Here is a 23,471-nt window from a genome sequence, read left to right on the forward strand (position 1 = left end):
TGCAAAATGTGTTTCAACAAATATTTTTAAAAAGTATGCGTATTTTTAAAGAAAATTGTTTGTACATCACTATATTACCCTCTGAAGGTATTATATTCGTTTTTGGTCTTAAAAAACAGTATTATAAAAATATCTCATTATTAAAATAAAAGATTTGTTAAATCGATTTCATGAATTTTATTAAAAAAAAATAATAATTGGCGTTTTTGCGGCTTTTTTCAGAAAGTGTGTTTTTTTTTTAGAAATTGCGCTTTTTTTTTTAAATAGTCTGGATACCCTCTTTGTCAAGGCCTTTCGAATATTAGACACAAAACATTAGGAAAACATCTGGTAGCACAACTAACCGACCTATCAGGAGCTATCATAAGCGAAATCGGTAAATTCATTAGACAATCGAAATGACTCGACCCAGTAACATATCCCCCGTGAAAAGTGCAACAAAATGGCGCAATAAAGCGCTTATTGTGTGCTGGGTAGCGACTGGGAAGTACTGCAACCAACCAACCAACCAACCTTTTCTTGAGGCAAAAAAGGTAGTTCTTGGCGATCTGTTGAACCCAAACGCACTTCTCCAAGATATACACAGATCACGGTTGAACCCAACAACTAGAAGAAAACTATTAAACAAATTTTTTTTATTTAAAATTATTCTCGCACCTAAATCTCTTTTAACAATTCAATCTACACACTGCCGTGCTCACCACTTGCAAAATTTTCGCTAATGTTCCCTGGTTTTTGTCGTGTGCTGGCAAATTATGTATTTCACGCTCTAATCAAAACCGATTTAAATTCATACAACTTATTTTCTTAGTTTTCTTTGCTTCATTTTTGGTGTTTGTAATTTTTCATTTGCATTTGACTTTGCCACATTCGCACAAATTTAAATTTTATTCAATTGCAAAGAAGAAAGTAGGAAGAAAAATCACGTTGCAACTGTGGCTTAGAGCAGCATATTTGTGGCACCGTACGCATGGGTAGAGGAGAACGCGGCGCTGTGCACATTGTGGCGTGGACTGCTGCGATAACAAAGGAAAGCCACAGCGGCATGGCAGTCTCGCCTCAGTAGACGCAGCACGAACATTACTGCAATGCAGTCAACCAAGCGCACACACACACACACACACACACACACGCATCACAGACATACAAGCGTGCTTACAAACTTTGCATATGAGTATGTACTTAAATATTTGCCACAGTTGCCAAGTGTAATGCTGTTCAGCGCCGAGGAATGAGTAAAAGAATAGCGCGCGCAGGCGGTGGTAATGGGTAATGGTAAAGAGTACGCCGGCTGAGTGTAGCGCATTGGCGTGGCTTAAACATGCAAAGCCGCAATAACGTGGCGAATAGCAGAAAAAAAAAACTAAAACAGAAAACAACACAAAAGTGCAAAAGAAAAAGGCTTGCACACTCGAGAGGCAAGCGCAGTACCACATGCAGAGGCAAAATCGTCCATAGCCATAGACGTATAAGGACACATAGACATAGCGCACAAACCATGCAATGGTAAATATTTACGAGTGTATGGCTGCGCGTTGCGCGCCAAATGCGAATTAATAACGCGCCGAGGGCGCGTAAGCCGCTAGCACCTCCCCTAAACTGGCGCGCGCCCGCTCACTTCCACCCAATACGTAATTGTTACTACAGACACTGCTTATAGTTCGACAAAGAGTGGCGCGTGAGTGAGCGCACACAGCCAGTGCGTATGCAACTTTTGTGAAAATTTTCTTTTTCACAATAGAATTGGCGCCGCTAACATTCGTGAGGCTGTGCTGGCGCTTATGTACACATATATGTGTGCGCTTCAAAAAAAAAAAAAAAAAAAGGCACCACGGCGCAGGTGTGTGCGTAGCGTATTTGCGCTCGTATGTATAATTTTTGCGCGCCATCGCGCAACTAGCACCCTTCATGCGCCAAACTTCTCCTCCTTGCAAAAGTGCTTAAAATCCTTCTACTCCTACATTAGCACAGCACTCTAGCAATAGTGGCAACAACGAATGTGTACGATTGCCGCTATTAGCCGCCGCGTACCAACGACTCGGTTCATATTCATAATTTTGCATTTCTCCTTTTTTTTTTTGCCTAACTCAAGCATCAAATACGCTATCGGAAGTGGGGAGTGTAAGCGCACGCGGCGCCATTAGCCGCCACCACACTCGCCTGGCGTCCTGTAAAGTGTAGTTACAGACGCGCGCGCGTTATCATCGTCCAATCACCAACTAACCGTTGAACGCGCGAACGAACGAATGCGCAAATTGTGCTGTCAAGCAGCGCTATGCGGCAAAATACTCTGACATTGATGATACACGCGCGCGCGCACCCGTTCTGTCTGTGTGCGTGTGTGTGGTGGGATTTTGCCTCAGTTTCGCGGCAATTGAAAATGAGGCTTTGTTGTCTGCTAGCGTTGACTGCGTGCTCGGTCGCTGACGTTTGTCTGTCGTGTGTGCGCTGCGTGTTATCATCCATGTCCTCATTCGTATGTTCACACAATAAATGTTGGTATGTATATATGTATGTATGTGTAGGTTATCACGTTCGAGCCGCTTTTGCTGTTGCAGCTGTTATTGTTATTATTGTTGTGGTAATTCAAACGCATCATAATTGCCAACAACAAAATTGACAACTATCACAACAACGCGCGGGTTGCTGGCATAATAACTTTGACTATACGCGCAATTTGCCCCGACATGCAATAACCAACCAAGCAACGCGGTACATATGCATACACATACTTACATTCGTACACAACACTCATACGCCCTGTTGTCCACATTTAGCTGGCAAACACAATGTAACGCATCATTTGCGTTCTGCTATTATCAAACGTGTCGTTGTCATTTGCATTGCCGTCAATTGATGGTAGTGTTAATATCTTTGTCATTGGTGTTGTTCGCAAATAGGTAAATAATGGGATATTATGTATGTATTTATTATTACAAAGGCAAAGGCTGGAAGCGTTTAAGTATTTAAACGAAGTTTAACAGGGTAATTCTGGCAACTATCATGAAAGCTGTTTACTGTCTTTCGAAAGATCTGCTAAGGCTTATTGCCTTTTAGCAATAAGTTTTCTAAAAATTAATTTTGATTTAAAAAAATATATGTATTTTTTCCCTTTAAACATAACAACTAATAAATAAAAGAAAATGAAAATAAAGCAAAAGTAAATAAAATTGTTTAAAAAATTGAATGAAATAATATATTTTATATTTTTCTATTTAAAACAGGAGAAAATAGTAATTAAAAAAAGAAAAACATATGTTAATAAAAAGTTTTTGAAAATAAAAAAACTTAATTTTTATTTTCAAAACAATTTTTTATATTTTTCTATTTAAAACAGCAGAAAATAGTAATTAAAAAAAGAAAAACATATGTTAAAAAAAGTTTATGAAATTAAAAAAACTAAATTTTTATTTTCAAAACAATATTGAAAAAACTACTTGTTTCTAACAATTTAATGATATGAACAAAATATATATTTTTATTTTTAAAGCCATACAACCTTAAAAAAAAAGAATCAAAAAAATAGAATAAAATAAGTTTCTAAAAAATTTACAAAAATGGAAAAGGAGAAAATAGTAATTAAAAAAAGATAAAAAATATGTTTCCAAAAATTTTATGAATTTGAAAAAAACTATATTTTTCTAACATAAAAAAAATTTAATTAAGAATAGAAAGAAATATTCAAAAACTATTGAAAACAATACTAGTTTCTAAAAATTAAATAAAATTATAAAAATATATATTTTTCCCCTTAGAACCATACAAAATAAAAAAAAAATAATAAAATAATTTTCTTAAAATTAACTGAAGTTAAAAAAAAAATGTTTTTTCTTTTTAAACTATTCTACTTGCATTTAAATCATTATTTCGCATCACATGTTCGCGTTTCCTTTTATTCTTTAGAATTTATTCTTTGCTCCCTCATTCCCCCACTTTTATTCATTCAATCACTTTTATGACGTCACAACCGGTTGCTCACAGCTTGATTTGCGCATTCTTGTATTCTATCACTCTTGCGTTATTAGGCATCATACACTGTGTACGGCTGAGAATAAAAATTCTCAACGCGTAGCATATGCGAGCTGAGATTATGAGTGAGAGTGTAAGAAAACTCTCAAACACCCTTGTTACACGGGTAAGAAATTATGAGAACTCCACGGTAAGAACGAATACCCACTGTCATTACTTGTTAGACGGTGAGAATGAGAGTGAATTCCTATTCTCTAGGTATTTACTCCCATCATTTACGAGCACCTTAATACTGGCACTGACATTGAGATTCAAGATCACTTTTAATTTACATATAACAGCACTGTAATACCGATTTCTTCCTGTCTTACTGCGACTATTGCCTTTCTGTGAAGGCAACTTCGGCGGCTTTATCTTAAATTTGGGTCTAGCCTTTAATTTAGTGGCCGAAAATTATGTTATGAAAAATCGTAATTATTTGATTTATATTTTTACGATTATTTTTAATCGTTTCTTTATGGGTTTTGAAATTTTCAGATAGTTTTTAATCGATATTTTATGATTTTCATTTTTTCGATCATATTATAACCGTTATTTTCACATTAATTTTTTTATATCATAAAATATTATTAAGGATTTTAATCAGTTATAAAAACCTAATAGGGACCTATTATAACGGCTAAAAATTATCGAAGAAATAAAATCCAAAATATCGATTATTTTTGATCGATTAAAATTTAAATCCCTCAATAGCGATTACGGATAATTGAAAAATAAAAATCATAAAATAGCGATTAAAACTTTTCGGAGAAAAAAAATCACAAAACAACGATGAAAATAATCGAAGAATTAGAAACTCCTAATAACGATTAAGAATTATCGAAGAAATAAAAATCACAAAATAAAGATTAAATTATGACTTTAAATGCATTAATTACCTTTAATCAGGACTTTGGATTTAATTTCAGCTGCTAATTAATCAACAATAGATCAACAGAACTGCAATCATAAATTTATTAAAAAGATAAGATCTAGTGGAAAAAATCCAATTCCCAGCTTTTTTTTTGTCGTAAAAACATATTTCAAGTATGTGTGGATCTGAGGTTCGTCTTTGGTACTTCTCTGCAGTGAAAAGTTTATGTCTGAGTTCGCTTAGATTCTTACTTTTGATGAGAAATTTACACTTACTTCTGAGACATCCGTTCACTAGCTCAAATTTGACAGATAATGACTGCTGCCACCTTCCATAAAAGCTGGAAAAATATATCGATAACGATATTATTAGGTACATAAATCGATAATATTAATGATTAATATATTGGTAAAATTATCGATTAATATATTGATCAAATTATCGATTAATATATCGATAAGTACATAGATTAATACATAGGACGGATTAATCATGAATACATCAAAAGAATTATCGATAACATTGTAGATAAATGCATCGATAAAATGTTTGTCGAAATTTTATCGATAAGAATAATGATTTATACATCCATGTGTTAACAAAAGAATAATGCACCACCAACCACAAAGTTGGCAATGAGATTTTCGATATAAATATACATATATTTTTTACCACTAACGGATTCCAGATTTTTCTTTGAAATACGTATACCTTCCATCGCTCAAAGAAACATTTTTTTAAAGAATAGAGTTATGCTTTATTACCACATAATTTGCATTATACTCATACAGACATACATAACCAGTTTTTGGGGCGGACAAATTTCACAAATGTAGGTATTCCTCCATATTCCTTTAGGCTTAAAATCCACCTATTCCTCTTCAATCACTCAACTGTAATAGTTGTTACTTATTTAGAAGTTATCTGCGAATAACTTGAAGTGCAAATAACTTTTGTGAAGTATGCAAATTGAGCAGCTCCACATCACATATATGGATGCATTAAAACTTGCGAAAGCGTCATATTCATCTCAAAAACTTGTGGCAAAAAAAAAAAATAATAATAATCAGAAAACAAAAAAAAACACCAACACTACATCAACAAATCTATAAAACAAAAACCACTATGAGTGCATACTCAATTGACGCACAGCAACAGAGTCGATCGATCGACTGAAATATTTCGTAAAGCCTCGAAAAAAGGAAATGATGAAAGTAAAATCTGTCATGTCGAAAAACCAATGAACTGAGCTTATCAAAACTTCCGTCAACAGCGCTGCAACTACCCTGTAACCTCCACACATACATACATGCATATATGTGCATATATTTATATGTGCATATGTTTATCTGAAGTATCTATGGTACCTATCCGGCAGCAATGTTGCCTACGGGAAAATACGCCAAAATATGTGGTGAGCAAAACGAAAAATTTATTTCAATAACGCCAAAAGATTTACACACATGCATGGCAGTACATATGTTTGTATGTATTTATGTATCTGTTGATGTATGTATGTATGCGTATGGGTTCACACAGCGAACACTTGGCGGGAGGGCAAAAATAATCGTAGATATGAATGCGAATTTCGAATGCGAATGGAAATTGTTGGCGCGCATGCATGCGAAAATATGCAACGAATAAGTTTATACAACAACAAGCAATAGTGGTAACAGCGCAATAGTCAAAAAAAAAAAGGGTGTGGCCGCATGGCAGGTGGTCTGCTGCCGCAACGCAGGCTGGTTGTTTGGATCGGCTTGGTTCGATGCAGTTTGGCTTGGCTTGCTCTGCCTGCTGAGTGCAATTGCAAACGTTTTGATGAATGTATTACCGTTGCAGCTTTGCAGCGTTTGTTTATGCAGGCAGGCTATGCTGACGCAACGACAGTTGCCCGACGCCGGATGCCACAGCTCAACAAATTTTGGCAGCACATAGATCAACTTCCGGTATTTGCAATGGCATATGTATGTTTTCGCAATTGTTAGTTTATTTTAAGTATGTAGGTGTGCATTTGAAATCCGAGTGCTTTCGATAGCGCCGATTTCTTTGTACACAAATTTATGCTAAAGTATGCGTGCGCGGAAAAAGTTTACGAGTAGATCTAACTACCATAAATAACTATTGAAATGTAAATCTGTATGCACTCGTACGAGTATAAATGTATGTATGTATGTATGTATATACAAAGCACTGTTTACATACTTGTAAATACTTAAGGCGTTACTCAATGAATTATTTATTCGTAAAGTTGCTTATGGAAAGCGTTTTCCTGGCTTTTATTTATGTACAGCGTACAATTTTGTCGAAGTGGCGGAAAACGCCCATATTTTGATAAACGATAATAAATATATTTGAGGCGCATTACTTATATCGGAAAAATACCAACCCTCTTTTTTAGATTTTTGAGAAGCTAAAAATTGTACACAGTGATATAAATTCCTCCTTTTTATATTAAATATAATATTTCATCTTACTACTCTGTTAAAAATTTTTTGTAACTATATTTCGACGGGAAAAATTATGAAATAGGGCGCTCTTGAAAAGTTTTTCGAAACAGGGCATTTTCAAACCGGCTGCCCAGACAGGTCGATCTTCCAATCAACCGTCGATATACGTATGTATCAGAGCTGTGTAAGTGTGAAATCATTTTCAATTTTAAATCAACAATTTTTTTCTATCCAGTTTTCATTACTTATTCTTCGCTTAGGATTGAGGTTTAAAATTTTTGAATTTTCCATTCTCTCAAAGCAGTTATGAATTCACACATCAACATATTCATAGCAAGATTGAAAAAACCAATGCCCAATCAAAAAAAGGTTTAACACTGAATGAGTATTGAAAAGGCTGCAATCTTTTATGTGTGTGCATTCTTACCTCAGTACCAATCATTAGTTCAAAGACACCCTGGTAAATAACTTTTTGATAAAAAGGAAGATTTTTGACAATTGCTCAATTGTAAAAATTCAAACCGGCGTTACCCAATTTAAGTTTTTTGGTAGAGGGGATTTTATATCATCTGTTTGGGATTATATATAAAACAGTTGTATTTACTTTTACGTTTTAAATATAATTCATGTTTTATCTTGAAAATGTTTAAAATTTACATTAAATTAGATAACTACTTCGCATAAGCTTTACATTTATGTTGATAAAATTTTATTGAAAATATTTTAAAAATCTTAGTGTCTTTAATAAAAAAATAGCTCATCATAAAAATTGTATCGCCGTTCGGCGTCGGCGTAAGTTTGTAGGTCCCTCCCATTTGTGTGACAGCAAAGGCGCACGCTACAAATCGGAGGAGAAGCTCGGCAAAAACTTAGCAAAAGTGTCAAGGCCAAAATGTGATTATTATAAATAAATTTAGTTTCAAACAGGTCGCAACCCTCTTCAAACACCTCAAAAGTATTCCCAATATTATTTAGTTGTGAACCCGCATGAGTCCGAAATTACCATTTTTTACCAGAATTTCCAGATTTTACCGGAAATCGTACTTGGTTTTCTGGCAACTGAGAGGACAGATAAGAGAGTAAGTAAGGTCATCTCTTTGTCAGAAGCTACCTGGTGGAAAATTCTGGTAAATCTGGCAAAAGATCCGATGTAGTGTGTTTGACAACCAAATTGTAAACAAAAGAGAAGTGCACTCTGCTAATGCATGTTGAAAAGTAAGTAATTCCTTGCTTGAGTGGATGCTAATGAGTTTTGGTTAAATTACAAAACGCTTAAAAAGGTATTAGCTGTAATTTTACGTTTAAAAACTTTAAAACTTTAACACATTACCACCCTATACTCTATATGTGATTGACCATTGAACTAAATCGTTGTTTATTTGGGTAAGATTAAAATATATTTTACTATTCAATATTGGAGTTGGTGTGAAACAAAAATTAATAATTTATTGTTATGTATGCAAATGAGAACTACAATTCTGAGCTTATTGAGCATCTCTTAGTCAAACACAAAGGCAATTTTGCTTGATCAAGTTTCGAATCTAAGAAGAAAATGTTTTTAACAAACAAAAGGTTAATAATAAAATTTGAAGGATTTAAAATATTGCGTATGGTAGCATGAAACGTCACAATCTTCTTAATTGTCAGGCTGTTGATATGGCTACGAAAAAGTGACAATGGAAACACATAGCTGAAGATTTCATACTTACAGTGGGATAAACTTCAAACCTCTAATATAAATTAGTTAAATTTAGTTATTATTTTTTTTTATCAATTTTAAGTTTTCGTTTGGAATAATTTTCATGAACTTATCTATTAGGAGATCTCTTTGGAAAATTACCGTACATCCGATATCTATTGAAATTTTGACATCCTCACTTTTTGGAAAAAGAAGTTCAAGATACAAGTTTATGTGCAAAAAATAAATTAAACAATAAAAGTCTCCTTATATTTATGGAACTTATAATAGAAAAATTTTTATTTCATTACCCAGACTTTATGAATAGCCTACTCTATAAGTAATAGTAGAAATTCCGAATTAGTAAGTTCAGTCAAGACGTCATTCAAAAGTTTTGAAGAAAATCACTTTTCTCTTTTGTGAAAATTTGGGACTATCTTATGCGAGTATTGTCGACAAAATGTTAGTCTATGAATGACTAAAAATTAACGAATAAATGGTTAATCGCGATTGATGATTAAAATTAATTAAGCGATCGCTGTGGTGTAGTGGTTAGAAGTGCGCACTACCATTCCGCAGGGTGAGCGTCCGAGCCCAGTTCCGGCCAACAAAAAAAAGAAAATGTTTTTTGTAATAGTGGTCGGCCCCCGGCAGGAGTCGGCGTAAAACTGTAGGTCCCTCCCCTTTGTGCGACAACATCAAGGCGCATGCCACAATCGGAGGAGTAGCCCTAACATATGTCGCTGGTCCTCTGCAATAACGGCACAATTCAAAATTTCAGGTTTAGAAAAATACATAATTTGAAAGCTTACAGTATGACTGCATATAATTACGTTCCAAGACATATTATTGCTAAATTACGAAACAAAAAATCTTTAATTGGCTCTACTGAAATATATGAAATTTTTAGTTGTGTCGATATGTAAGCGCCTTTCTATTATTATTAGTAATCATCAATACAATTTCAAATTACATAAACCCAGTCACAGCCCTTTTTTGTATTCGACGCTTCCAGAAATCACATAATACATAAAATAAATAAAAGCTGTTTTGATTAATATTACATAAACTGGAAACTGTTAAAAATAAGTGCGCTTGTGTACAGAGATTTTAGAACCTATTTAGTTCCGAAAATGTCTGTTTGCAACACATAACAATAAAAATGCACATCAAATTGCCAAGAATGATGAAGGAAATCGATTCAGACATGCCTGTTTAACTGGCCGTGCGTGCTCAAAACAAACACATGTTAATTAAGGAGCTATTCAAGTATTATGTAACCACCAGTGGAAAGCGGGGGTCTTGGTTTCCTTATTTTTAATAACAACGGGCAACATTTCTTCAAATAAGTGAAACATTAATTACACACGCACACATTTTGCCTGCAATTTCGATCACAATTGAACACTGCACTTCACTCTCGTTTCGGATTTTTGAAAGCGTTCTTTAAGCTATTTAGTGGTTTAACACTTCTTGTGGGCACTTGATATTGTAAAAAAAATATGCGCAATTCGATCCCTAACTACATTTTTTTGTAAAGAACGCCCGTTTGCTTTAAATTTGTAAAAATATAATTATTTTTTTAATTTGTTTACGTCTGTCATTTGTTACAAATGAAGAAAAGTCCAAGAGTTGCCAAGTATAAATATCTTTATATCTATTTATTAAAATAATAATTTACAATAATAATTTATTTAATTAATACTTTATTAAAATACAAATTTGAAGTGCAAATACATTTGTAAAACTGTTTATCACAAAATGTTATTAATTGTTTGCAAGCATACTATAGTTTTCATGCATTTTGAGAATAAATAATCTAATATGTGTACATATATATCGTCGTTTAAAGTACAAAACCGCCTATCGTCATTCTTGAAAACCGTGTGACTGACATTGGCTGCCAAAAATTGGATTTGCTCACAAAAACTCTTGGCTCAATTCTTATCCATTCGTCCTGAAATATACTAGCCAGAATACGTTTGCTTTATAAAAAAAGATAACCATTTTGAAATATGGGTGACTTTACTCTCTAGAAAATAATTTATGCAATTACGCGGTTTTGCATTTTCTTGATACGCGGTTTTGTACTTTAAACGACGATTTGTATAGCATGTACTTACGGCGGCCGCCGTAGCAGAGTGATTACATGTGCGTACTTCCACTCCATAGGACCATGGTTAAATACCTGGTCAGATCATAGCCCAAAATAGCAGTCGTCCTTCGGCACGCAATGGCAAACCTTCGAGTATATTTCTGCCTTGAAAACTCTTCTTATAAAATTAGAACTCATGCCTCAAGTTTGAGCAGAAGTTCGGCCAAACACTTAGAAAAATATTTTAGCACCAAATATTTATTTGTTTACTTATTTTAAGGGAGATGGCAATCTTCTGGTTTCACATTTTGAGTACAAAAATTTCAACCCTGATACAACAAATAGTATTAGTACTGAATGATAATGACAGATTGCATTCCCATAAACGTCCAATCATACATGATTGAGTTTTTTTTTTGCATTCACATTCTCTATGTGAATGGGTGTCAACCATTCCATAACACACTACATATTTTGTGTTTACAATTTGTAACCAATCTCAAGAGTGGTTGTTAAATTTTTTAAATCAAACAATCACATTTTTGAAACGAAAAAAAATGAGAATGCACACTCAATTGATTCAATCATTACACAGCTCTGGTATGTATATACAGAAGCTATGGCAAAGATTCCGCCATATTTTTGGTTGGAAGAATGGCGGTAAAAATCACAATTTTCTCCTTAGGGTGGTTTAATTAAATGCTTGCACATCTTCGTGTTATACTAGACTTCCTCAATAAGCACTTTGCCTAGAGCTGAAGTCCTGTAATGCACCATCATCAGTGACAATTTCTCATTCCTCTTCCATTTTTCTTGTACTTTTCCACTATCGCTTTGGACGTATCGTAAACAAAGCCTAAGTACGGGTTGAGATTTTGACCATTGCTTCTTTGGCTAAACTGTCTGCTGCCATATCTCTCGCTATACTTTTTTGGCGTTGTACCAAAGATAGTCGTATGTATGCTTATATATATAGAGAGTGCCAGTTAGCGTCCAAATTTGGCCGTTTTTAAGGGTACAGAAGAACTTTTAGTCTACGTTTTGGTTGTTGGTATTCCACTTCGTATTCGTCGTCATATTCTTCATCTTATTCATCTTCGACTTCGTCATCGTTTTCGGCTTCGTATACGTCTTGTCTTTAGATCCTTTACATATGCGCATTTATGTTCGGATTAGTTTTCGTATTTATCTTCGTATTCGTTTTAGTCGCTGCCTTCGTATTGGTCCTCGGATCGTATGCGTATTCCACTTTCGTATTCGTCGTTGTATTCTTCTTCGTACTTATCTTCTTCGTCGTCTTTGTACTCACCCCCGTTTGCATCCTCGCATTTGCATTCGTCTTCGTTTCAGTGCTGTCTTTGCTTTCGAATCAAAATCATCTTCGTATTCGTTCTCTTCTTCGTATTGCTATTTGTATTCGTCTTCGTATCCTGTGTTTCCTCGTATTCGTCCCCGTATTCGAAATCAGCTATTAGTATTATCATACAAGCTTGATATTTTTTTTGGTAATACACAGGGCTTTCGCAGGGTAATTGGGCTGGAAGGCGGTGTCCTCGGTAAATGTCTTTTAAGGCCCATCTCCTAACTTTGGAGTCAGAGCGCGAGATTAGTGGTTGAATGGAAGGATTGCCCCTTAAAAAGGTTTGAATTTAATTTTTCGTAGTCATTTCATCGTTGATAATATACAAACATATATATTTCATACATTTCCAAGTATTTTATAGAGGATATAAGAACCTTTTGGCGCCGCACACTGTTTCGACTATATGGAGGCAGATGGAAAGAATAGTTAACCTGCCCTGGGAATAGGGAATTATAAAATATGGTAAAGATGGGTTAATTGCCACGCCCTCTACTCTACTGGGTGGAAACATTAAATTTCATCTGATTTCGATATAATTTAGTTTTACTGTCACTTTTGTTAAAAAAAAAAACCCCAAATATAAAATATTGTAAAGATTATATCGCTATAACGTCTACAACTGGCATAAAATGTTGGCCCAATCATTAAATATAATGAAATTTTGGCTAATTTTTGTTTTCTGCTTTACAGTCTCAAAAAAGAAAAGCTGTGAAATTTTGTATTTATGATTGAAGCTCAAATGCTATTCAAATTTTATTAAAAGCCGTTAGCATTTACTATTTCCGCCGTCTAGTGTAGTGGGCGTGGCAGTTTTCAAGCTATGCCACTTTTCATATTTCTTCATTGCTAAGCAATGTGGCATATATTAGCGAAATCGGAGCACGCTTGCTACATTTTGCCTTTGTGCTTATAAGGGGATTTTCCACTATGCGGCAGGCCTCTACACCTCAGTTGCAATGGAGGTACTTCAGGCTGATTTGTCGAATAATTCTTTTTCGTATCTAGTCAAGGCACATTAAACAGGTAGTATCAGTAGAGCAAAAACAACATTTGCGTGTATTTTGTTGTTGCTTCTGGTATCGAAAGTGTCAACAACTGTTCTGAATTTTTTCTTCTAAATCAAAGCGTGCCATGTGAAATACAAAAAAATTATAAAAAATAAAAAATTGAAATTGGAAAAAATAAAAATTGATGCAACTTTCTTTCCTAGTAAATTTGTTTGCTTCTCGAAGCATTGATCCATCCTTTGCAAGGCCCAGTAATCAGCGGTCGTGCTGCCGAGTTGGGCGAACGTTCCAAAAGCTGCTATTCAATCGCTTGTTTTGTATGGAAAAAGGTTTCACAAGCAAATGGATTTTAACAACTTATAATTTTCGTGAGAAAAAATTAAAAATATTTGACATTTTCGAGACCAAATAATTTGAAAATAAATCAAATCAGCTGCTCTACTGATACTACCTGTTCAATGTACCTTGCATCTAGTAAGTAAAGCCAGTAAGAGCTGAGAGCTCAGCTTTTCTCTACGTTCCTTGATGACATGATTTTTAATAAAGTGCGTTTCACCAACTAACTAGTGCACCGCTAAATGTACAAATAGCGTCTACAGCACGAATATTACCACAATCGGTTTTGATCGACATTTCTGCATTCATTAGATTAAAAAATTGGGACATTTTTATTATGAGATACTAACGTTTGTTTTTTCTACTATTTCGTTCCAGAAATATCGTGTTCAATCTGAGCATACACGATCTAACGGAACAGCAGCGCTTGGTGTGGCAATCCACCGAGGATGACGTCAAGATGTGTATTATTAAAGGCAAGGCCGAGGTAAGTGCAATTAAATTTAATAAATTAAAATTTTTTTTTTCTATTTATGAAATTTAGCTAATACGCGTATGTACTTGTATGTATGTATGTACATATATGTGAGCCTACAAAGTTTTATTTATGTTTGCAATGACATAGTGAAATCATAACAAAAAAAAAAAAAAATATGAAGGATAATATAATGAAATAGAGGTAAAAATAAATTTACGTCATTTCAAGTTCTACACCCGTTGCCGCCGTCGCACAATAGCCACGTAGCTATAATACGTGTGTCATTAACAACAAAAGTGCTTACGTGCGCCGCACAATGGGCCAGATACCATCAAGAACTGCCAAAAAAAAAATCAAAATTTTTTCACTCTGACTCTTAAAAAAGTTTTAACGTCTAAATTCTTTAATTTTAGGTTTTATTTTTTTTGAGCTCGAATTCATGGGGAAAGAAACAAGGACTTACAATTCCATTCTGGCTAAGATAGTAAAAAGTCTTTGCTAAGGCAAATGAAATACGGATGGCAAGATAGTTCGAAAGACTTTTAAAAACTTTTTAACAATTGTTATTCTAGCACAAAAAGTCTTAGAAAGAAGCACACTCATCCACCACTCGTGGTGAAAAGCTCTTTTGCCATAATGCACTTGTACATATTCCACTTTGCTTGCGCAGCTCCTACAGCCGAAAACTGGTGCCCTACTCGAGAGATACGTATTCGAGTACTCGGGGAGCTGCTTTTTTATTATTTTTCCTATTTAATTTTTTATTTTCTTTTTTAATTTTATGGTTTGAAACGCAAAAATATATATTTTTTTTATATTTGCTTAATTTTTTGGAAAGTTTGTACATATGTATTTTTTTAGTTTTTGTTTATTTTTTAGTTTCCTTTTAATTTATAGGCTTGATTGTTTTAAAAAGCAAAATATATATTTATAGTTTCCTTTTCGTTTTCTGATTTTCTTTTAAAAAGAAAAAAAAGTTATGTATTTTTTTGAACTTGTTTTCTTTTTATCTACTTTTTTCATTTTTAATTAATTTTTTTCTATTTTAGTATTTAAAAAAAGTTTTTTAAATTTTATTTTTCTCTTTTAGGTTTAATATTTTTGTTTTTTAAGAATCTTTTTCCTAATTTGGTTTTCTCTTTACTTTTAATTATTTTTTTTAATTGTTAGTTTTTATTATTTTAAAAAGCAAAATATGCATATAAATATTTTTAGTTTTATTTAATTTTTAAATAAACTTATTGCTTAAAGACAAACAGAATAACAGAATAACGCTAAGCCCTCCTCTTTGGCAGATCTTTCATTTAGTCTTTCGAATGACAGTAAAGAGCTTTCTAGATAGTTACCAGAATTGGCAATAGTCTTACGAAAAACTTTTTCCTTTCGAAAGACTGTGGTGAGTTGAAAGGCAGTTGCCAGAATTGCCCTGCTTTAGCATAACCCGAGAAAATGTAACCTAGAAAAACCTAATAGGGATATTTTTAACTGAGCTCTAATCCGGTAATTACCAGTAAAAAAAAAACAGTGGTAGCACTATTAAGTAAGATGATAACGCAACAGTTGATGACGATGACAGTGGTGAAGATGATAATGCTTTAACATATCTTCAATAATAAACTTTTATAACATATACACCTCGTGTCAAAATAATAAGTGCACCACAAATCAAGTCAAGTTTGGACAATTTATTTTTTTTTTAGTTATTTTCTAATTTCAGAGTTTTTTTTATAAAAAACTATATAAGTTCAAGTTTTAGGCTTTGCACAATATTTAAAAACTATTCAACAAATTTTGATAAAAATTTCAAGTTTTTAACTTAGATTTCTTTGAAAGATTTTGATATTGCAATTCTGGAGCCAACTAAATTTTAATATAATGGGGTGCAAGCTTGAAGTAGCTACGTAGGTCTTACCATTGATTTTTGGTATTTCTTTTTCCTATATAAAAATAATTTTTAACGATTTTTAATTGATACAAATAAGTTCTTTCTCAAATTTGTTTTTTTTTTTGTAATAGTGGCTATGTCTAGGAAAACATTCGATCAACTTTAGAAAATCTAAAACCTTTAGTTTTAGTGTTTGATGGCAATTATGAGGGTCTCCTGTCCCAGTGTGCAACGTTCAGCTGTTTGTATAAATTGTATGGTGTTGTACTGTGTGCGCGCGTTTCGTGCTTGCAGCTGTAATTAATTGTACTTTTTTTTTTAATTTTTCGCGTCTTGAGCGCTAAGCGCGCCGTAAAACTTTTATCAATTAAAAATAAACATGACATAATATGGTAACGGCAACTGCCACGGACGGCGACGCAATCAAAATGGCAAGCAATGTGTTTAAGCGCCTAAAAGCATACATAAGCAAATGCAAACACGCGCAGACACACACACACACACACACGGAGATCGGCGGTGCAAATGTGTGGCATATGATGTATGCATCTGCATGGTCGTCGCATAATTATAGGCGTTTCAAAGTGCACTTGAACATGCGAACGGCGCTGCAAGGCGCTTGAGACTACAGACATACTTACATACTACATTTAAGGAAGCCGTGCTGGCACAATAATGGCTACAAAGCAGAAAGTGCGCGAGACGCAAACGAAAGCGTCGACCACCTGCCAAGAAAAACAGCTTACTTCAAGCGCTCTACATAAATTAAGAAATATGTATGTATGCATGTGTGTAGTGAAAAAAGAGAACGCACATTTTTCTCGTCAGATTGTAGGTCAAAAGGTCATGCGGCAGCAAACGTTGATTGCTTAGTTTAACGCCATCAAGCAGCTGCCTTTCTCACTTAGTTATTTCATAGGCAATTAAATCCGAAGAGCTTACAGAAGATATCTCATATCGATTTATGTGCATAATTTTAGGCTCAACCACATTTTCACTTAATCAGTTATGACGACACGTCGCGCGCATTTTAGCGCTAATTAACTATGTACTTCAAATCTAATACGCGCTCACATCACATCACATCAAAGAAAAGCCACAGCTTTGTTGAGCGTGCGCGATAAGCACTTAAAACCCAACCACATTTAAGGCACCATAAAGCATGTCAGCTCCTCACCACACCGCTTCTTCCTTGGGCTTTGTCGCACGGAAGTCACAACAATTGGAATTCGTGTACTATTTTACGGCAATTTGTATGCCAACTTTGATGGCATTTTTGTCTGTCCGTACATCGGCTTTATCAGGCAATGCCATGCCAGTGACACAACTCAGCTTACCGCTTTACATAGTTGTTCGCAGGTTCGCAGTTAAAGGGCCACCACACTACTTTCGATTCATTTGTGCTGCATACCGGCAGTATTGTAAATAAGTTTATTTAAATGCATGTATCTGCAAGCGTTTGTGTGTGTACGAATCTTTGTTGGAATGCAATTAGAGTTGGCGAAATATTTTGCATAGTCACGCAATTAGAAAACGTCGTCGTCGTAGTCGCCAATGTCGTTGTCGTTGGCGCACAGCAAAGAATGAATGGGTGAATGAACGAGTCACAGTGGGCGATTTTGATAACATTTTGAGACTTACAAATACTTTAAAAAAAATTGCTGAAATGGGAAATGCGCTAGAAACAAGGAAGTATTTTGAAAATAGTTACTGAACTGTTAACAATTTTATGGAAAGCACTTCTCTAGTTTTGCAGTTTCCAGCACCGGCCCACATCAAACTCTCCGATAAAAAACATATAATTTTTCCTGAGATATAAGAAAAAATGATTTTACAATTAAATTTCTTAAACAATTTTTTCTATAAACTTTTGTATGTTTGGCTTTTGGTAAAATGATTTCTTCTAGGAATTACCTTTTAAACTTCTTTAAAACAAATTTTCTCTCAAAAATGCAAACTCCTCAAAAATGTTTTCTAAAAATGTTTCTATGTATAAGCTTCCATAAATTTTTGTTTATGTAATTTATTTTACTCTTAAAATTGTATTCGATACTTTTTATATAATACATTTTTTTCTAGATAAAAGAAAAATTATTTTTTACAATTCGATTTCTTCAAACATTTGTTTTCTATAAACATTTTTTATCCAAAATTATTTCTTCTAGGAAATACTTTTTTAAATTTATTTTCTATCAAACAACAATTAATACATTTTCCAAAAAATGGTTTCTAAAAATTTCTCTATATTTTTATAAAAAATTATGTTTATGTAATTGCTTTTATTCTTAAAAGTTTATTATTTTTTATATAATAATTTTTTCTAGATAAAAGAAAAAAATGACTTTAAAATTCAATTTCTTCAATTTTTTTTCAATGAAATTTTTTATGTTTGGTTTTTGGTAACATTTTTTCTTCTAGGAAATAATTTATTTTTTTTCTTTGAAACAAGTTTTTTCTAAAAATTGCTAGATCCTCCAAAGAATGTTTTCTAAAAATATCTATACATATTTTTCTTAAAATTTATGTTTATGTAATTTATTGTATTCTTAAAAGTTACTATTTTTATATAATGCATTTTTTTAAGTAGTTTTATTCAGGTTTTTTTTTTTAATTTTTCTTGTTTTGGTGAAGGTTCTTATTTCTAAATTTGTATGATAAAAATACCTAAGTAAAGATGGAGCACATTGTAAAAAACAGAAAAAATTAAACTGATTCACACAATTTTCTTATGAGTGGAGAAATTCTTTGGGTAGCATGTTTCGCTTGGTCCTGAAAGGGGTAAGATTCTAAAGTTTACAAGTATACTCGCAGCGGAATAGATCACTGATCGGTACACCTTTATGTCCAGGTCACTTTACTAGCATTCGATCAGGCTGCCCTATGTTAACTGTATCTTTTCTTATGTTCCGTGTTCATCCACTGTCCCCAAAGTTAATGGGAGAGTCTGGATGAAGCTTTACGTCTCCATTGAACCCTAACAACTGGTCGTAAAATCGACCTCTCTACTATTATGACCGGGTGACTCCTCTTACTATTTCGATTACCAAAAACCCTATTCATTGAAAGCGCTGGCAGCCGCTGAACTGGTAGCCTCCCAAGGAAATTATTCGCTGTTGTTGTTTTGAATTCTACGGGTCCCTTGATTTCATTCAGTTTCCCGCCTGCATTAACTAATCTTTGGCCGACTCAACCAGCTCACCACTGCTCCTCATTAGTTAGGAGCTCAGCTTAGTTCTTGAGGAGTACATATGTAGGCAGCTCTTCGTTTTCACTACTCACTTACGACTGGACGAGGCGTCAAGTTTCGCAACTCGCGGAGAGAGTGGTCCTAAATGTTTCGGATAAGACGGTTGTTTAGTCTCAGAATAATCTCAGAGGGAGGTCCTTTTTGCCGGCGGTGCCCTAAACTCGTTGTGTTCTAGCCTACCTCTAGGTATTTACATCTGCCGTCGTTGGACACGACGGTATAGCCGTGGCTATGTTGGCTATGTTGTTTTTAGATTTGGTAACGCCTTATCTGTCAGCAGCAGCTTTGCCCTGCGTTATGGAGCTAAAATATTACTACCAACTTTGAAACTTTGGTTCCGCAATAATTCTTTTGGCGATCAAGTGAATGGGAAGGAATCGGTCGAGTACAGTACAGCCATCGAGTAACTACACCCAAAAAGTTCCCTGAAGGTATGCCTTTCAGTAAGCAAAGCAACACATGACTCGCTGGATGAGAATGAGAGGGTACTGGTACTCTGGACACACTTAAGGTTAAGGGTTAAGATTGTCAGTGTTCATGAAAAATTTTTTTTGTGTATTTTTCATCAAAGCTCCACCACTGTGCGACGTTGCTTACCCACTATGTATTACAAATCTGCATGGGTACATTAAGGTGCATCAGTGTCCATACACAAAAATCGGTATTGTTTTTTCATCGGAATTATACAATGTTTTTGAATTGGAGACCTTCGCTAAAATATTTCGGAAAAATATTAGGTTTTACGTGAGCTGAACCGACTTGAAAATATTTACCTACAAAATTCTCATTATTTTTTTTCCGTCGATAAAATTTTCAAACATTTTATGAAGACCTTTTAAGCTTAAACGCTGCCACGTATTATCTAAGGCAATTTATTTGGAACAAAAAAAAAAAAATTTTTTAAATAATTTTATTTACAAAAAAATCGTTTTTTGGAGGTCTTTACAAATTGCAATACTTTTACGAAACATTTTAGCTGAATTCTTCAAATATAATAAATTTTACGACGACATTTTTAGTGACACACCCTAATGTGGATTTGTGTGTCGGTTGTCAAGCAAGTTTATGTTTGGGTTTGTACGAGTAAAAAGCACTTGAATATAGTCGTTGGCAATTTGCGCTGCATATTTTTAGGTGTTAAGTTGAAACTGGGCGAGTGCGATTACTTTGAAATGCCAAGTAGGCATTGTTTGCTGGTAAACTCGCTATTTCATACACTACCTTTTCCCCAGCCGACTCCCCGTCACCTATGCTCTAACTATTTTTTACACATTTTATTTTAGTTTTTGTTCACTATTTTCTATTTTTCTGGTTTTCTCAGCCCTGCACAGCTGCACGTTAGCGCTTTTACATTTCCGTTCTCGCGTGATATTTTTACCTTACTACAAAGAAATTGTTTGCATTTTGCGATTTTGCGGTAATTTAAACAACTGCATACAACTAACGCCCATGCATATGTATATATGTATGTATGTGTGTGCAATTTTATTATACGCTCGGTGCATTAACATTTAAATAAAGTCAAAATTTCTTATTGTATTATGTGCGGTTGGAAGCGCTACTTTGCAACACAGCGCGGATTTTGCATGGCTTGGCAGCTACATATGTATGTATGTAGTTTGTATGCCATGCGCTTAATTGGTTAATATTGTGCATAGTTTTTTTTCTTGTTTTCATTAAAATATTTGGTATGAAAAATATTTCATATGCGAATTTAATTAATTCCAGTGGAATGCTTTTGTTTTCTTTTTTATTGCAAATAAATGAGCAAGCTGGAAATATTTTATGATTTAAAAAAATTAAGCAGGTTCGGTTCGGTTCGCTCATTTTTCCAGCTTTTATTTTTGGCAGCTTTTATTATTTTTACGCATATTTGTATGGAATTTCTTAATTATGATCTGTGTAAATAGTTTAACTATCTGTGGACTACCCTTGAAAATATGGGTCGCATGTCAGCTCAACAGCCAGCGATGGGCAAACACTAGGACAGCTGCAAGATTTTTATGTCCTAAGGAGCAGCTGAGGCATTCCGTTAGCCTCAGAAGCTGCCAAGGGCTTCCTATGCAGTCGATCTTTTTGTAGGTTTTGACTGGAAACTATCTGCGTTTCAGTTTCGGGTTATCAATGAAAACTTATTTCCTTACGCTATAAAAAAAAAAAAACGTTCAAGCGACCACAGCGTTTTTTCACTGCTAATGGCTTTACCAATTACCCTTCCTGGCACAATGGTAGTCACAAACGATCGCTTTCTGATGGTCAAAGTGTACCCCATTGTCGAACACAACCATCATTACCTAGCCTAACTTTATGCTATGCTTGTTGAAAAGATCAATTATGTGATTGAAACGTAAAAGTATTTAAGCATAATTGTCCTGATCAGTAAATGTTCCCTATTCTAAATAAGTGAGATAGTTCCAAACTAATTTTCAAGTTATAAGATACACTACTATCGTTTTTGCTGTACTCCATCCAGTTGTTTAATAGACGCCATTTCTTGCTGCGCCTGACTATCTAACAAGCTAAGCTTTCTTTTAAAAAGTACAGATTTGTATGCATTTCCGTACACGATTTCAACACAAGAACACATTCCACTAAGTATTTGTATCTTTATGGTTAGGAAGCTACGGTGGACCCACTCCGACTGCAAACGGACGTCTGTCTTGGAGCAAGCGGCTCGCTATATAAACGTGTATCCGGTTGAAAAAGCATTCACCCCTGCAATGGTTTTGAGCTCAAAAAAATACATATTTGGTCCAACAGTCGGAAAATACAGCCTTCATGACTGCACCTCCGACAATAGAGATAGGCTGATCGAGTTGCTCACGCCGCGAAACATGGTAGTTAGTAGTACCAGACACCTGCACCGAAACATCCACAAAGCCAGTTGGGTGTGCCCTGATCAAAGAATGAAGAACGAAATTGATAATGCTGTAATAATACGCTTCTAACGTTTTTGACGTGTGCGCTATCCGACGTGCCAACATCAACTCGGATCACTTCCTTGTTACAGCTAAGATCCGTATGCGCCTCTGGGCAATAGAAAAACGTACGTGAGGCAACGTGGCGAACAGAAAAATTTTGCAATCTACTGTCAGCCCTGCAGTAGGATTCCATCTCCCAATCACTTCGTACCGCTGCGGAGGAAGTTTTTGGTTATTACACGCAGAACTAACGGAAAAATGCGCAGAATACATCGTACCTTGCAGCCAATGGCGACACGCGCTATAATTGAGTAATACCGCGAAAAAAGGAGGAAAGATAGAGGCATTTCAAGAGTAAGAAAAGAGAGGCTGAAAGGCGTCCGCAATGGGTCGCCTTGAGGAGCTCTGGCCAGGGCCACGCCTCGACGTAGACAAGCGGGAAAACATATCTAATGGGCCAAGATCCAGGGCCTGGGTCCTAGACTTCCACACCGACCCACAGAAAATGCTGGCATGGATACGTAAGGGCAACCCTGAGTTACCCACCCATGATTGGAAAGTAGCAAAGATAGTCGAAATTGACGGCAAACGAAGGCTGGCCGTGATAATCCTCTGGATGGTAAACTACGGCTTTCAGGCCCTGAACCTTCATATCTATAGACAGGACGTGTCGGGGAAGCAAATCTCGGCTGACACAGCAGAGGCAGTAGAAAGCGCTAACGAGCACGAAGTGGAATCCAACGCAGGCATGGTAGGCGATCTCTTCGAGAGGGTAACTCTGGAAGAGATGGCTGGGGAGCACTCCGACTTCTCCGACACCAGGGTCTAAGGGGAAGGAGAAGATTATGCACCTGTTGTGCCAGTGCCCTGCTCTATCCAGGCGAAGACTCTCCACGCTGGGTAGACAATGCATCGATAATCTGGAGGACCTCAGATGTGTCGAAATCAGGGATCTTCTAATTCTTCCTACGAAGCTCCAAATGATTTTTGGGGGGGATTGAAAGTTACTGACCACCATGCGGCATCACAATGGGCCCGGAGCATAAGTGTGTCTTATAGACGACCGCGACAACCTAACCTAGCCTAAGCTATACTTTCATAAAAAAATAATAAAAAAAAAAATTGGACAAAG

The 23,471-nt window shown here is 35.1% G+C and overlaps 1 protein-coding gene across 1 annotated transcript in view; it reads left to right on the top strand.

Moving 5' to 3' along the window:
* Positions 1 to 23,471, top strand: part of LOC118735696 (semaphorin-1A) — a 620,249-nt gene that overhangs the window by 459,142 nt on the left and 137,636 nt on the right. The window contains 1 exon segment of the mRNA XM_036465613.1: positions 14,187 to 14,295. Coding sequence (XP_036321506.1) covers positions 14,187 to 14,295 — 109 coding nt within the window.

This window comes from Rhagoletis pomonella, unplaced genomic scaffold (assembly GCF_013731165.1).
Source record: "Rhagoletis pomonella isolate Grant_MI unplaced genomic scaffold, Rhpom_1.0 Rhpom_scaffold_00003, whole genome shotgun sequence".
NCBI classification, from domain to species: domain Eukaryota; kingdom Metazoa; phylum Arthropoda; class Insecta; order Diptera; family Tephritidae; genus Rhagoletis; species Rhagoletis pomonella.